The sequence below is a fragment of the Silene latifolia genome, chromosome 9 (genome assembly GCF_048544455.1).
Source record: "Silene latifolia isolate original U9 population chromosome 9, ASM4854445v1, whole genome shotgun sequence".
NCBI lineage: Eukaryota > Viridiplantae > Streptophyta > Magnoliopsida > Caryophyllales > Caryophyllaceae > Silene > Silene latifolia.
In genome coordinates, this window is record NC_133534.1 from 16,662,025 (window position 1) to 16,676,808 (window position 14,784).

General features: G+C 39.6%; 1 protein-coding gene across 5 annotated transcripts; it reads left to right on the forward strand.

Moving 5' to 3' along the window:
• Positions 1-211: 211 nt before the first annotated feature.
• LOC141599231 (uncharacterized) lies at positions 212-14,247 on the forward strand. Of its 5 annotated transcripts, none has more exons than XM_074419192.1 (4): positions 212-405; positions 2,583-4,344; positions 5,259-5,370; positions 13,890-14,247. In XM_074419192.1, exons 2-4 carry the CDS (start codon positions 4,181-4,183, stop codon positions 13,974-13,976), a joined length of 363 nt encoding a protein of 120 aa, XP_074275293.1. In that variant the 5' UTR covers positions 212-405; positions 2,583-4,180; the 3' UTR covers positions 13,977-14,247. The 5 variants fall into 5 exon arrangements, 1 of the variants encoding a protein (XP_074275293.1); XR_012523771.1 differs by having other exon boundaries at positions 220-405; positions 13,890-14,224; XR_012523770.1 differs by lacking the exon at positions 13,890-14,247 and adding an exon at positions 12,535-12,581 and having other exon boundaries at positions 220-405.
• Positions 14,248-14,784: the final 537 nt, after the last annotated feature.

Genomic DNA, 14,784 nt, shown 5'->3' on the forward strand with positions numbered 1-14,784 from the left:
TTCATTTCAGTTTAGATCCAGTTAGTTCAAATCATTTCAGTCCAAACGAAAAAGGTCTAAATCACGTTCATTTGGATCAATATTAAGTTTAATAACTGTCGAGTCATCAATCTTATTGAGTCAAAAAAATTCATATCGGGTTGGGTCACTAATCAATTGGGTTGTATCGGTCATGGTCCTCAACAAATTGGAGGTTGATTCCGAGTTTAAATATTTCGGGGTTCTATCGAGTCGGGTTAAATTTGCAAGGGTAGTTTCGACTTTCACACATCTTGAAGATTGAAGAATGAAGAACAATTTAGAAGAAAAGAAGACGAAGTAGAAAGCACAACAATGGCGAAAATGGGAACTTTTTTGGGAATGTCATTAGGTTCCTTCGTTTTCTGGCAATCCATGGTTGAAAAGGTATTTCCTTTTGTAATTTCTTCAATAATAATTTCATTCTTCATATTTTCAATTCTGAAACCCTAATTAATTCTTTTTTATTTTCATACTTTCTGGAGATTTAGGTTTACTTTGAATTTTGCTAGCTAGATGATGCATATTGAGCGATTGTCGATTAATTTATCTTTTTTATTCTCTACGGAGAGTATTTTAATCAAAAGGTAAACAAATGATTGAGAAGGAGGGAGTATTTGATTTTATTAGATGCGTCATATGGAGAAAGCCTCTTTTGTGTCCGTAACATAGGGGTAAAGTTGTGTGCATTTGACTCCTTATAATCTTATTACGTAATTGGGAGGTGAGCTTGAGGCGTGAATGGGTGTGAATGTGATCCTTGATGAGGTTTTCATCCCATTAGCCTTCCTAAATCGTAAGCACGGTTTTAGATAGCGGTCTTGGTTGTGATCACGGTTGTGGTCGTGTGTAGTGGTTGTGTGTACTATGACATGGTGGTGACTGGTGGCTCGTCAAATATTGTGACTTGTTCTTATATCGAGCATTTAAGTTGTATTAGCTCCGTTAGCCTTGTATTGCCAAGTATCGAGCCAAATATTGTGCAAATATCATTTATTTCTAGCAGCCTTGTGTTAGAAATTATCGGCGTGGGAAAAGTTAAAATCCTTTTTCCGACAACTGGTTTCTAACTTCATAGATGTAACTTGTAAGGCGGAGTGCTTTAGCTTATTGAACTTATCGGGTTACTTTGTGCACAAGAGTGATTATATCAATCTTTGGTTACCGAAAGAATTCAACTTTTTTTATGGGAGTAACTTTCTGTAATTAGGTGTTACTTTGTGATTCAATTACACCTTCAACCAATTGATTTTTTACATCTTTGGAGTTGCTAGAGACTAATAAATGGTGTCAATTTCACTCTTTGGATAATGAGTCATCGAAAAACAGCATTTTCACCTGTTGTGTTTATAAGATAGGGTAAGCATGTGTACATCCGACCCCCTTTCCCCGCCATAGCTTGGACCTCGGAGCTATTCTGGATTCAAAGTAATGTTGTTGTCCTATGATAGTTCGATAAGGAATGTTGGTTGTACTAAAGCTTCTTCCTTCCTCCCCGCGCCTTTCTTTCCCAGCCGTGAGCGGCATATTAGAACCATTGTTTTGAGGAAGCTAGAAAATTGCCAGAACCAATCCGCACGCATAGCATACTAATTTAAGCAATCAAGAGAGAAAGAGAAGAGAGGAAATCGAGGTTAGGAGAATGAGGGAAGAGCTGAGCAAGCGAAGCAAAGGCTCCATCTTGCCTAATTTTCCATCTTTCCCCATTTATACCCGCTGTTCAATGTAAATGGTTTCCCTTGAGTATCACTGACTTGATCGATCCATTAAAAGTCATGTCGTCTGTTTTTTTAGACGAGTGATTATAGTCGTAAACAATGTACTACCTTTTATAAAATGTTTCATTTTTACAAACGCCATATTTATATAAGCTTGAAAAGCACTTGATGTATTATCGAGCTTCAGAAATGGGATGATAGTTGAAATACTGGTAAACAGCACGAGCAATACCCCAGCAAAAGCAATGAAATCGGACCCTATTACAGTTTAATCAGGTTTAATGTAGATTTGTTTTTTATCTGATTCATGATTTTATCATCGGAGTAATCTGTTGATTAAGTTTCTTTGAAGTTTAAAGGTTAGATCTTTACGAGATACGCTTGTCTGATTTCTCGTAAGAGATCCCAGTAGTCGTGGTTGTTGATTGGCTGTGGTGGTGACTGGTGTCTACAATGATTTCTCATTTGGGAGTGTGAGAGCTACTTGATAAATATCATTCTTAATTGATCGCTAGGATTGCTGCCCTTAGGTTTTACCTTGTAAAATTAATGGAATTATTTTATTCTCATTATGTTTTTCGTGACCGTGTTCTCTCTAACTCTGTGAGACAAGATATTGCACGGATAATAGGTGGAATTCATATGGCTTTCAAATTTCTTCCATTTTACCGAAGATGGGTGTAATAAAGCCGTTTCTCCTATTTGTGGATCTTGTAAAATATTGTTTTGTCGAAGTATGGTTGTTGTAGATTCATCATGTTTTGGGTCCCTTCGTTCGCTCTAACTCTGTGAAACTAGAAAAGGCTCAGTCTGATTAAATCCTTTTCGTTTGCTGTAATTCATTAGGTGTGAAGGTACTGTATACTATATAACTCCAGTGTAGACTTGGATGGATCCAGTTGGTGACGAACAAATAGATTTTGGTGAGAGGATTACGGAGGTTCTCACAAGTTGCAGTACCAGGGTAGTGGAACGATCCCGGCCCTAGCAGAAGATGAAATGATGGGAGATGATAATGATTTCGAGGATCTATATGATGGTGCTAATTTTGGGGAGGCTTTCTCGCTTTATCATGAGCCTGAAGTACCCCCAACTCCTTCTAATATGGGAATTACTAGAGACCAAGCACAAACATATCATATTCCTGAAGCTAGACGAGATGCCGACATGTCGCAAAATGTTGGAGTCAGTTTTCACGGGGATAAGGGAGGATATACGGCGGTGAAAGGGCCTGAAGGGGCCCCTTCTAAGCACATTGGTGGGGGGATGGGATCAGATTATGGCATTTGTAATGGTGGTGCAGGAATTTCAAATTCCGATTGGCCAAAAAGCTGTGAATAATCAGATGATAGCTAATGCAAATGCTAACAATCCTGTTCTAGGTGGGCCAACTAGTGCGCAGGAGTATAGTTAGCAAATAATCAGACGACATCTTATTCAAATGCAAACCTGAACCCTGGTATAGTGAATGACAATATCAATCGGTCACAAATAGACAATGGTCCGACTATGCTGTTTGTGGGCGAGCTTCAGTGGTGGACTACTGATGTGGAGCTTGAAAATGTACTTCAAGATGAAACAAGGCTGGGAACATTATCTGGATCCACAAGATGGTGAAGTAAAGGAAGTTAAGTTCTTTGACGAGAGAGCACGTGGAAAATCGAAAGGTTATTGCCAAGCTGAATTTTATGAGCCCTAGAAATTCCATTGGGATTTGGGAATGCTGATGGTATGGGGGGTGTTGCTATAGGCAACTTTAGTAAGGGTCTAGGCGGTCCTGGACTTGGGGGTCCTGGTGGTGGAATGATGCATCCTCAAGGGTTTGATCCAACGTTCATGGGTCGAGGAGCTTGGTATGGTGGCTTTGCTGGTCCTGGTTTTCCTGGAATGATGCCTCCATTTCAAGCTGTTAATCCTATGGGTTTTCCCGGTGTGGCTCCTCATGTTAAGCCTGCCTTCTTTAACCGGGCCATGGCACCCAATGGTATGGGAATGATGGGTAATGTAGGAATGGAAGGACACCGAGGTGGGATGTGGCCCGATCCTAGCATGAGCGGATGGGTTGGCGATGACCATGGTCAGAGGACTAGGGAATCAAGCTATGGTGGTGATGATGGTGCCTCTGATTATGGATATGGGGAAGGGAACCCTGAAAAGAGTACTCGAACAAATGCAGCGCCACGAGAAAGCAAGTAATGGCCTTCTGAGCGGGACCATTCTGAAACCTCCAATAGAAGATATCGTGATGAGAAGGAACAAGATTGGGATAGATCTGATAGGGACCGCATACATATATAGAGAAGAGAAGAATAGCTATAGAGATCATTGACACAAGGAATGTGATTCTGGTTATGAGGATGATTGGGGCAAAGGGCAGTCTTCATCAAGATCTAGGAGCAGGTTCCGAGCTGTGGTGGTAGGTGATCACAGGTCACGGTCAAGGGATGCTGATTATGGAAAAAGAAGGCGTGCTCCCTCAGAATAGCACCTATGCTGTTCATTTATCTTCAGTTGCGCCTTCGCCTGCTATGTGGCTATTGTGGTTCACCTTATTTGTCGTTGCTTGTTCTTTCTCTTCCCGTTTCCTGATCAGGGTTTGGATTCAAAAGTAAGTATTACTTAAAGCAGGTGAAAGGAAAGATGCTTTTCCTTTTCACTCCGCTTATTGCATACTAAAGGATATTCGTAGACTCGGTAGTTATGATCTTTGCTTCGAACTTTTGTACTTCGACATCATCTGTGAGTTGCCTAGATTACTGAATGCTGTTTTCTTTGCTTCGTGATTGAATCAGCCTTTGCTGATTGTCGAGAGAAAGATCTTTTATGGCTGCCTCGAATATATTTCCCCTGTTATGCTCCTTGAAGATAGTGTTTTAAGCTGAAATATAGGACTTTCTCTCAATCAAATAAATGAATGTGTCGTGGATTTTATGTAATCCTTATGTATTGACGTCTTTTTTAAGCACTCGAGCACGTATGGGTGCCAGTTTAATCGCAGCAGACAACCCTTTTGAGGGTATAGTTGTAAAATTGATTTTTTTTGTATGTCCATGATGTATCCTTAGCATTTATCGTAGGAAAGTCTCGCCTTCTTGTATCCTTAGCCGAGCCATGCCATGGTCGATGGCCATTTCGGAATGTATATGTGGAACGTGGTGTTGTCTTAAGTGCTGAAAGAGTGCGATTCTGGTGCTTCTGCTCGATGTGGCCCATAAACTTTAGATCCTTGATGCATGTTCTCTCTTTGGGCTCATTTTTTACCCGGTTGTATGTGACGATTGCTATGTTACTTTGACCCGACTGTGAACATCAGTCACGACTCACGACACGGTGGCTAATGGCTATGCTAATGTAAATGTTTATGCCGAAATGAAGGGGGTGGATAGGGGGGCATGAATCCTTATAGAATTTATGAAAATTAATGATTAGTATACTATTAAGAACACTGATATATAGAATTGTCTACGTTTGTACTCTTTATGGGCGTGTTTCCATTTCACTTATACTTGTTCTTTTTTGCAGTGACAATACACTCAAGGTGTGGAGCTTTGAAGGACTTGTCAACGACTCTAAAAAGGCTATTAACTCTGTTGCTGTTTCACCAGATGACAATTTTGTTTGTAGTGGTTCACAGGTTTGTTACTTTGTGATTTTATTGCACTTGGTTTTCTGAGTTTGGATTCCTAATTTCTTCAAATGACACATTGCTCAAGGCAATTTAGCTGAGAATATAAAATTGTGAGAAAGATACAATACTCTTTGCTGTATCGGGGGCTCTGCTGCATATGTGTGTGTGTCAGCGTTTGAGATCTAGAAGTCTGCATATAAAATTGTGATAAAGATCAACCTATTCACTCTACAATAAAATTTTGATATTTGATATTATTATGTATTGAAGAGAGTAGAACTGGAAATTTATTTGAACTAAATTGAAGTAAACACAAACCCAGTAGGAATCCGGTAAAACATTAATAAATTAGGTCATTGGTCTTTTACATGTTTTTTTAATGAAACCTTAGTATTGTTATTTATACATTTGTATCCATTAAACAAATATGTTGTTGGTAACTAGAAAATTTAGGGTGTATTTTAAAAAATAATACTTGCTTAATTAATCCAATTTTAGAATTGGGATCCGGTGAGAACGCACTACATACATTGAAATATATGTCAGATGAACTTTTTTTTTTTTTTTTTTCGAGTTACATTTTTTGACGATGTAGATACATTTTTTTAGCCAAATCTCAAATTTTCTTTATACTTCTTTACATAAATGACATTTCATAACAATGCAATTACACTTTTTTCATCCTAGGTACATTTTTTCCAACATATAATATAAAAAAAAACGGATTTACTTAATTACACAAAATATTATTCTGGATACACAAATATTTGATCTAGATACAGAAAAAGACAACATACTACTACCGCACCTCCACCACGCACCCCTGATCTACACCTCCCACCGCGGCTAGCATGGACGTCGCTGGAGAAGTACTGGCCATCTGACTCATCGCCACCCAACTCCGGCGTGCTACTTTCAGATCTCATGTATTCACAGTGTGAAGTATTCACACCCCGTGCTACTACTTTCAGATCTAACAATATCACAGGTTATATTGAACAATGTCACGGAGAAAAAAAAGCGAAAGAAAAGGACTGTAAAGAAAACACGTGTGGCCCGTGGGTTTTTTTTTTTTTCGTGATATTGTTTGGTACAAACCGTGATATGTATTTACTATGTTCCTCACTTCTACAATTGCCCAGCTACACTACAACATAAATACTAAATATATCAATATGTCAGAACTTAACAAACATCAATCACATCTAACCCAATTTAATCAAACACAAACCTGAATTTGTATCTCTATTGCTCTCTAACATATATAGCCATCAACCTCCAACTTACACCATACTTCTCCAACCTTTAGCCAACCCACACCTTGCTGCCTGCCACCCAATTTCCTCCATCACCTTCTCCACCGCAACATCGCTTTACCGGTGACCAAAGCAAATTCTACGACGCTGACAAACAATCGTCAAATCGACCGCCACCATCCTCCATGTGACTTCTGCCATTTGTTAGTCGTAAATTGCAGTAACAATGAGAAAGATTAGAGATAACCGATTTGTAGTGACGTGGTATGAGAGCCACTGCCTTGAAAACTATATTTTCGGTACGACCGTGGTGGCGATCAGCAGATGACCGGTAGTTTTCCAAGGATTTACACTACTGCACTCAGGCACGCCCACTCGAGACTGAGAGCATTGGAACGACAGAATTTTCTTTACCCGGAAATTATATAGAGGAAGAATAAGAAGAGAAGAAGAGAGAGTGTTCTTGTATATTTCTGAAGTGAAAGGCATGTCCTATTTATAGGAGAAATGGAGCAGGAGAGGAGCCAAAAACGTCTCCACATTTACAGCAGTCAAACACAATTAAGGGGCATTAACACAAAAGATTCAGCTCTTAATTGCATTGACTGTGTACCTGGACACTTATCTATCTAAGAACCTGGTCACTTCAATCCAAAACAAAACACGCATCTCTAGCCCAAAAAGATAGGCACAGCCCGCCGCAGGCGATTGCCAAATCCCAAATCACGAATCCGGATCCGGGCCGGGCCGGGCTCAGGCACGCGCGCGTGCGAGCTGAATTAAGCACCTCGCAAGGCTTCCACAAAAGCCTCCCATGACCCACTAGTGATATGATATGATAAGGGTTGTTATATAAACACAAGAAACAAGCCTTTCACTACCAATGTGGGACAAATGAAAAATACTCAAGGCATAAAAAAGCCCCTATTTTCCAACAATCCCCCACTAGGGGCGCCACAGAAAGAGAAAGAAGAATTCCTGGGTAAAGGAAGAATTGGATACTTAGGTATCAATATCTTTCGATTTGAATTGACACTTTAGTGAGATGAGGAAACAACTTACTTACAATGAGAGAATATCTTGCGATTTGAATTCCTAGCTGAGCTTCGGTTGATAACCCCCACAACACATATCATACCTTCAGAATTGTGATCGTTCCGCGATTTCAAAGTGCAACGCGCTCTTTTAGAGCATTGCGTTTACCTCGGTACTAATAGATATGTTCAGAAGACTTCTCATAGTCTTCATAGTCAACACACCTACGTAGGTGACTCAAGTGCTTCTCAATAGCACTTCTTGCATGAGCCATTAAGGACATATGTCCAACCTTATGTGTGATTCATCAAGTGCGTCTCAAAAGCACCACCGTTTAAGGCTATGAATCATATAACGCCATAGGAATAGAAACTTTAGGCCTAGTCACTCTTGACTCAAGGACTTAAGTCCCATTCCCCTCGACGTTTCAACGACTAGTCTCCTAGTCAATCCCTTAGTAAAGGGATCTGCCAGATTGCTTTCACACTTCACATAGTCCAAAGCAATTACTCCATTATCAAGGAGTTGTCTAACTGCAGCATGCCTGATTCGAATGTGTCGTTTCTTAGCATTATAGACACTATTCTTAGCAGCACCAATAGCTGCTTGTGAGTCACAGTGTAAGGAGACCGAAATATTTTGTCCCCCCCCCCCCCCCACACTGGTACATCTGCCAATAGGTTTTTCAACCAATCAGCCTCTTGTCCTGCCAACTCAAGAGCTATGAACTCCGACTCCATGGTAGAGCGTGCAATACAAGTCTGTTTAGTAGACTTCCACGATATAGCACCTCCACCCATGGTGAAGACATAACCACTAGTAGAACATATCTCATCGTTACCTGAAACCCAATTTGCATCACAATATCCTTCTAACACAGCAGGAAATTTACTATAATGCAAGCAAAGGTCAACTGTTCCTTTTAGGTATTTTAGTAAACGACGAAGAGCATTCCAATATTCACTACTAGGGTTATGTGTAGGGATGGCAATGGGTAGGGTCCGCCTAGACCCGGACCCGACCCGAGATTTTCCCTTTGGACCCGTACCCGACCCAGACCCGCAAGGGTCTAAAATTTGAGGACCCATACCCGGACCCTATGGGTAAGGGTAGGGTTTGGGTCTACCCGTGGGTCCGAGTTTCAGCCACTTTAGTAACAAGATTAACAGCTATGGGGTCAATAATATTAAAAAAAAAAAATCATACTACTTTAAAATTATGAGTTTATTTTATTAATCTGCCGTTAATGGTGGTTGTCGGTCGCCGGCTATTAGAGAGGTGGTTGACAGTCGCGTATCAGTGCTATGGTGGTGGTTTTCTTGTGTCAGTGGTGAAGTGGTAGTATTGTCAGAAGAGTTTGGTTGGGTTTTATCACTTTATGGGATGGGGAAGAGAAAGAAATTTTAGTTGAGTTTCTACAGTCTGCCAGTATGAATTCAGAAAAGTTATAATTTTGATTTTTTTTCTTTAATAAAGGGTCTAAGGGTCGGGTATGGGTCTCATAACTTAGACCGGACCGGACCAAATATTTTCTTAAGACCCATACCCGACCCATACCCATTGGGTCTGAAAAAATGAGACCCATACCCGACCCATTAGGGTCCGACCCTCAGGGTCTGGGTCGGGTCCCCGACCCACTGCCATCCCTAGTTATGTGTGTAACGACTCAGTCTACTAACTGCATAAGCAATATCTGGTCGAGTGCAGTTCATAAGAAACATCACACTACCTAGGATTTTAGCATACTCTTCTTGGGATACACTCTTACCCAAGTTCTTACATAAGTGTTTACTAGCATCGTAGGGTGTCCTAGCAGGCACAACATCAAAGCAGTTAAACTTTTTCAACACTTTTTCCACATAATGAGATTGACTTAAAGAAATTCCTTTAGAGTTTCGAATAACCTTAACTCCTAGGATTACATCAGCTTCTCCTAAGTCCTTCATCTCAAATTGTGATGACAAGAATTCTTTGGTTTTAATTATTACCAAGTATTAACATTTCATCAACATAAAGGCATATAAGCACACAATCAGATTCTATTACTTTTGAATAAACACATGAATCCGAATTGTTTACCATAAAGCCATTACATACCAAAGTGTTGTTAAATTTCTCATACCACTGTTTAGGTGCTTGTTTCAGACCATATAGTGATTTATTCAGTTTACACACCTTATTTTCTTGACCCTCTACCACAAACCCTTCAGGTTGCGACATATAAATCTCTTCCCTTAGCTCACCATTCAAAAAAAGCAGTTTTGACATCCATCTGATGTATAAAAAGGTTATGAATAGCAGTTAAGGCGACGAGAGTTCTAATAGTCGACATTTTGGTCACAGGTGAATAAGTATCAAAATAATCAATATCTTTCTTTTGTGTAAAACCTCTAACCACAAATCTAGCTTTGAATCTTTCTATTGTACCGTCAGGTTTCATTTTCTTTTTGAAAATCCATTTACTCGTAATGGGTTTACTACCTTTAGGTAAATCAGTCAACTCCCAAGTCTGATTAGACACAATAGAATCAAGCTCACTTTTAATAGCATTTTTCCAAAAGTTAGCATCAATGGATTTCATAGCTTCATTATACGTTTTTGGATCATCTTCTATTAAAAAAGCTGAAACAAACTCATCACTAGCACAAACAGTGTAACCATGTTCAGACAGCAAAGTTGAAACAAAATCAGGTCCAAAGTTTTTAGGACATCTAGGTCTCTTAGTCCTTTAGGTTCACCAACATGATCAATAGAAGTGCTACTACTAGCATGTGAAGAGATATCAATAGATGTAACAAGTAAACTAGGAGATGAATCAACATTCTTCTGTAATGGAAAAACATGCTCAAAAAACACAGCATCTCTAGCTTCAGATATAGAACGATCACTCAAAGACATGAATCTATATGTAGAACTATTTTGAGCATAACCAATAAAAACACAATCATAGGTTTTCGGTCCAACTGTAGGTCTCCTAAAGTCAGGCAAACCCACTTTAGCCAAACACCCCCATACCCTAAGGAAGCTCAGGTTAGGAGGATAGCCCTTCCAAATCTCGTAGGGTGTCTTGTCTAGTTTCTTATGAGGTACACGGTTAAGAATATGACAAGCCGATAGAATTGTTTCCCCCCACATATCGTCAGATAGGCCAGAACTTAAAAGCATAGCATTCATCATTTCTTTTAAAGTTCTATTTTTTCGTTTAGCTACTCCATTGGATTGAGGAAAGTAAGGTGGACTAGTCTCATGTATTAGACCGTTTTTGTCACAAAACTCGGCTAAATAGTTTGATTTATACTCGCCTCCTCTGTCAGACCTTACCCTTTTGATTTTTTCTGTCAAGTTGGTTTTCGACTTCATTCTTAAAACTTATAAACGAATGTTCTGCTTCATCTTTTGTCTTAAGCAAATAAACACGGGTGTACCTTGAACAGTCGTCTATAAAAGTGACATAATAATTTTTACCACCTCTACTTGCAACATTTTTTAAGTCAGCTAGGTCGGTGTGAATTAGCTCAAGAAGACCCGTTTTCCTAGTGGTTACTGGTTTACTAGGTTTCTTTGTGAATTTAGCCTCAACACAGCTAGCACATTTAGAGAATTCTTGACTCGGCAAACTTGGAATTAAACTCATAGTTCTAAGTTTTTTTAATGTAGTTAACATTCACATGACCTAATCTACCATGCCAAACATCAATAGACTCAGCGATATAAGCAGAAGTAGATGCAATATTATTAGAAATTGAATCAGTGTTCAATACAAAAAGTCCCCCAGAAAGATAACCCTTGCCCACAAATTCCCCATTACGCGACATTACCACCTTGTCAGCCTCAAAAACAAGTTTCAAACCTGCTTTGTTTAATAAGGCACCAGACACAAGGTTTCGACGTAACGAGGGTACATACAAAACATTATTTAGAGCAAGTGTTTTCCCCGAGGTGAGTTTGAGAAACATCTTGCCTTTGCCTTTGATCAATGCGGATGAAGAGTTACCCATGAAAACGCATTCCCCATCAGCTACTTCCTCGAACTCAGCAAATAACCCCTTGTCAGCACAGAGGTGTCTAGAAGCGCCAGTGTCCAAGACCCATTCAACAACATTACCCACCACATTAGCTTCCACAACCACAAAGAACAATGATGTCATCGATCTGACATTGGCTTCAGCAGATTTCTTTTCGGAACATTGGTAGGCTTTGTGACTAGCTTTTCCACAGACATAGCAAACAATTGGCCCCTTTGGTTTCTGAATCTTAGCAACTGGTTTGGTATGCTTCCCTGGACCATTTTTCTTAGCAGGACCCTGGTTCTTCCCCTGACCAACATTGGCCTTACCCTTGAATTTTTCAACATTGGACGGAACACTCGACTCAACCAGATTAGCCTTGACAGAAGCATTAGAAGCATTTATAGACACACTAATGGTTTTGTCTTTGAGACGATTTGCCTCCTCGGTCCTCATGTGACTCACTAATTCTTGAAGGGAAAGGTCTTTTTTCTTATGTTTCAGATGGTTTCTATAGTCAGACCGGGAAGGGGGGAATTTTTCCAGTAACACATTTGCTAGAAAAATCTCATCTAGTTTCATTCCTTCATTAACTACGTCAGCACAGAAATTCTCATAGACATGAACTTGTTCCATAATAGATTTGTCATCTACCATCTGGAACCCAAGCCACTTCCCAACGACATATTTCTTTTTACCCGCATGATCAGCCCCATATTTTTTCTCTAGTAATTCCCATATGGTTTTAGCCGATTTGTGAACCATAAACAAGTCAAATAGGGTATTAGTCATAAGATTAAGGAGGTGAAACCTAACTGTTTTATTATCCTTATCATGTTTTTTAATAGCCTCTTCATTTGACTTGACTACAGAAATTGCAGGAGGTGTGGTCTCAACAGATGATGCAGCAATTTCGATTTCTGAGCAGCGGGTCGAGAAAATAAAACGTAATCAATTTCAAACTGCTAAAAAAACATCGTAATTTTGAGACCAACGTTTATAGTTCGACCAACTAAGGGTTCGACTTTTGACAAATCGGGAGCATTTTTTGACATGATCGACATTGTTACAAAGAACAATAATATAGTTTTCAAATTGTTAGTCGTAAATTGCAAAGAATAATGAGAAAGATTAGAGATAACCGATTTGTAGTGACGTGGTATGAGAGTCACTGCCTTGAAAACTATATTTCCGATGACGACCGTGGTGGCGATCAACAAATGACCGGTAGTTCCCCAAGGATTTACACTCTTCGCACTCGTGCACGCCCACTCGAGACCGAGAGCATTGGAAACATGCAATTTTCTTTACCCGAGAAATTATATAGAGGAAGAATAAGAAGAGAAGAAGAGAGAGTGTTCTTGTATATTTCGAAGTGAAAGGCGGGTCCTATTTATAGGAGAAATGGAGCAGAGAGGAGCCAAAAACGTCTCCACATTTACAAAGTGATCAAACACAATTAAGGGGCATTAACACAAAAGATTCAGCTCTTAATTGCATTGACTGTGTACCTGGACGCTTATCTATCTAAGAACCTGGTCACTTCAATCCAAAACAAAACACGCATCTCTGGCCCAAAAAGATAGGCACAGCCCGCCGCAGGCGATTGCGAAATCCCAAATCCGGATCCGGTCCTGGGCACGCGCGTGTGCGAGCTGAATTAAGCATCTCGCAAGACTTCCACAAAAGTCTCCCATGACCTACTAGTGATATGATATGATAAGGGTTGTTATATAAACACAAGAAACAAGCCTTTCACTACCAATGTGGGACAAATGAAAAATACTCAAGGCATAAAAAAGCCCCTATTTTCCAACACCATTTACTCCCTCTCCTCCTACGGCCTCCTTCCTAAGTCCTACCCAAAAACAAAATTCCTTCCTTTCACCCAAAACCCATATCTAAGGGGGAGAGACGTAAAATTTGCAAATTACCAAATACCACTCTGGCCTTATATGCTTCAAATGGTGGTCGTTGTTTCGAAGTAGTTTATTGGTAATTTGTGAGTATTTGTTTCAATACTATATAAGTTTGAATTATTTGTAGTTTATATCTAAATGTAAAAATCCAAACTAACTCTTATTGTAAAAGGAAGAAACATTAGGAACTTTTTGTAAACTTCTCAATTTCTCGTGTGAGAGTGAGGACCACACTAAGATGCCCTTGAATACATATGCTTTTGCTTGTTGAATGAATTTTCATCGATTTTAAAAAGTTAACACTGTAGGTATGGGCCCTGGCAATTGGAAGGAAAACGGAAATGCTCGCTACTGGAGGCAGTGATGCTGTTATAAATATATGGAATGAGGTATGATGTAAATAAGTGGGGTATGAGTGAAAAAGGGTGGAGTTTGATATAAAAGTAGTGGGGTATGAGTGGCAAATATTGTAAATAAGTAAATGGGATATGAGGACAAAATGGTCATTTGACATTCTTTTTTAAGAAATAGGTAGAGTGGAGTTGAATGGAGGAAGTATGACTCTATTTGTTCAAATATATTGAACAACTAGTTTAAACCCGTACAAAGTTGCACGGGCATACATAAACAAATATATAGATGAGAGCTTAAGTGATTATCTAAAATTGGATGGGAAAATAAATTTTGACACAATTTGCTTTATTATTTCACCTATTTGATAATAGCTCACTGACCTACATCATCTTTCTAAGAGATGACTTTAACCCTGTTTGCTTTGATCTCGTTTCAATGCATCTTAAAATGCACTTGTTCCGGGTGTAATTCCAGAGCAATTATTTGTTACCACCCGTGCTTGTAGAATGACGTCTTTGTTTGAATCCTCCTTTCGGTCTCCTGAAACAATGAACAAACTGAGGGCTCGGCTTGGGACCGAGCGAACTCACTCTGACGCTCAAGTCAGTAAACTTAGAGAGATAAGTTATTGTTACTTGGCGAAGTATATTTTGTAGAGAGATAAGGAAGATATTACCAGATGAATAGTGATTCTTAGGTTAAATTGTGGATCCTCTCCTCAATGAGAGTTGAGGAGTATTTATAGACTTTCACCTTTTGTCACGTAGTGGCCAAGTGGCCAAGTGGCTAGCAGGTGGAAAGACCGTTCTACCCTCGGCCGATGGACCCATGGCGGCCGGCGGGCCCGTT

Excerpts from the sequence above, each read along its gene's own strand:
- LOC141599231 (XM_074419192.1), top strand. The coding sequence starts at position 4,181 with ATGCTGATTATGGAAAAAGAAGGCGTGCTCCCTCAGAATAGCACCTAT. Across the intron at positions 4,345-5,258 it reads ATCAGGGTTTGGATTCAAAA|TGACAATACACTCAAGGTGT; the intron begins GTAAGTATTACT and ends TCTTTTTTGCAG. Across the intron at positions 5,371-13,889 it reads TTGTTTGTAGTGGTTCACAG|GTATGGGCCCTGGCAATTGG; the intron begins GTTTGTTACTTT and ends TTAACACTGTAG.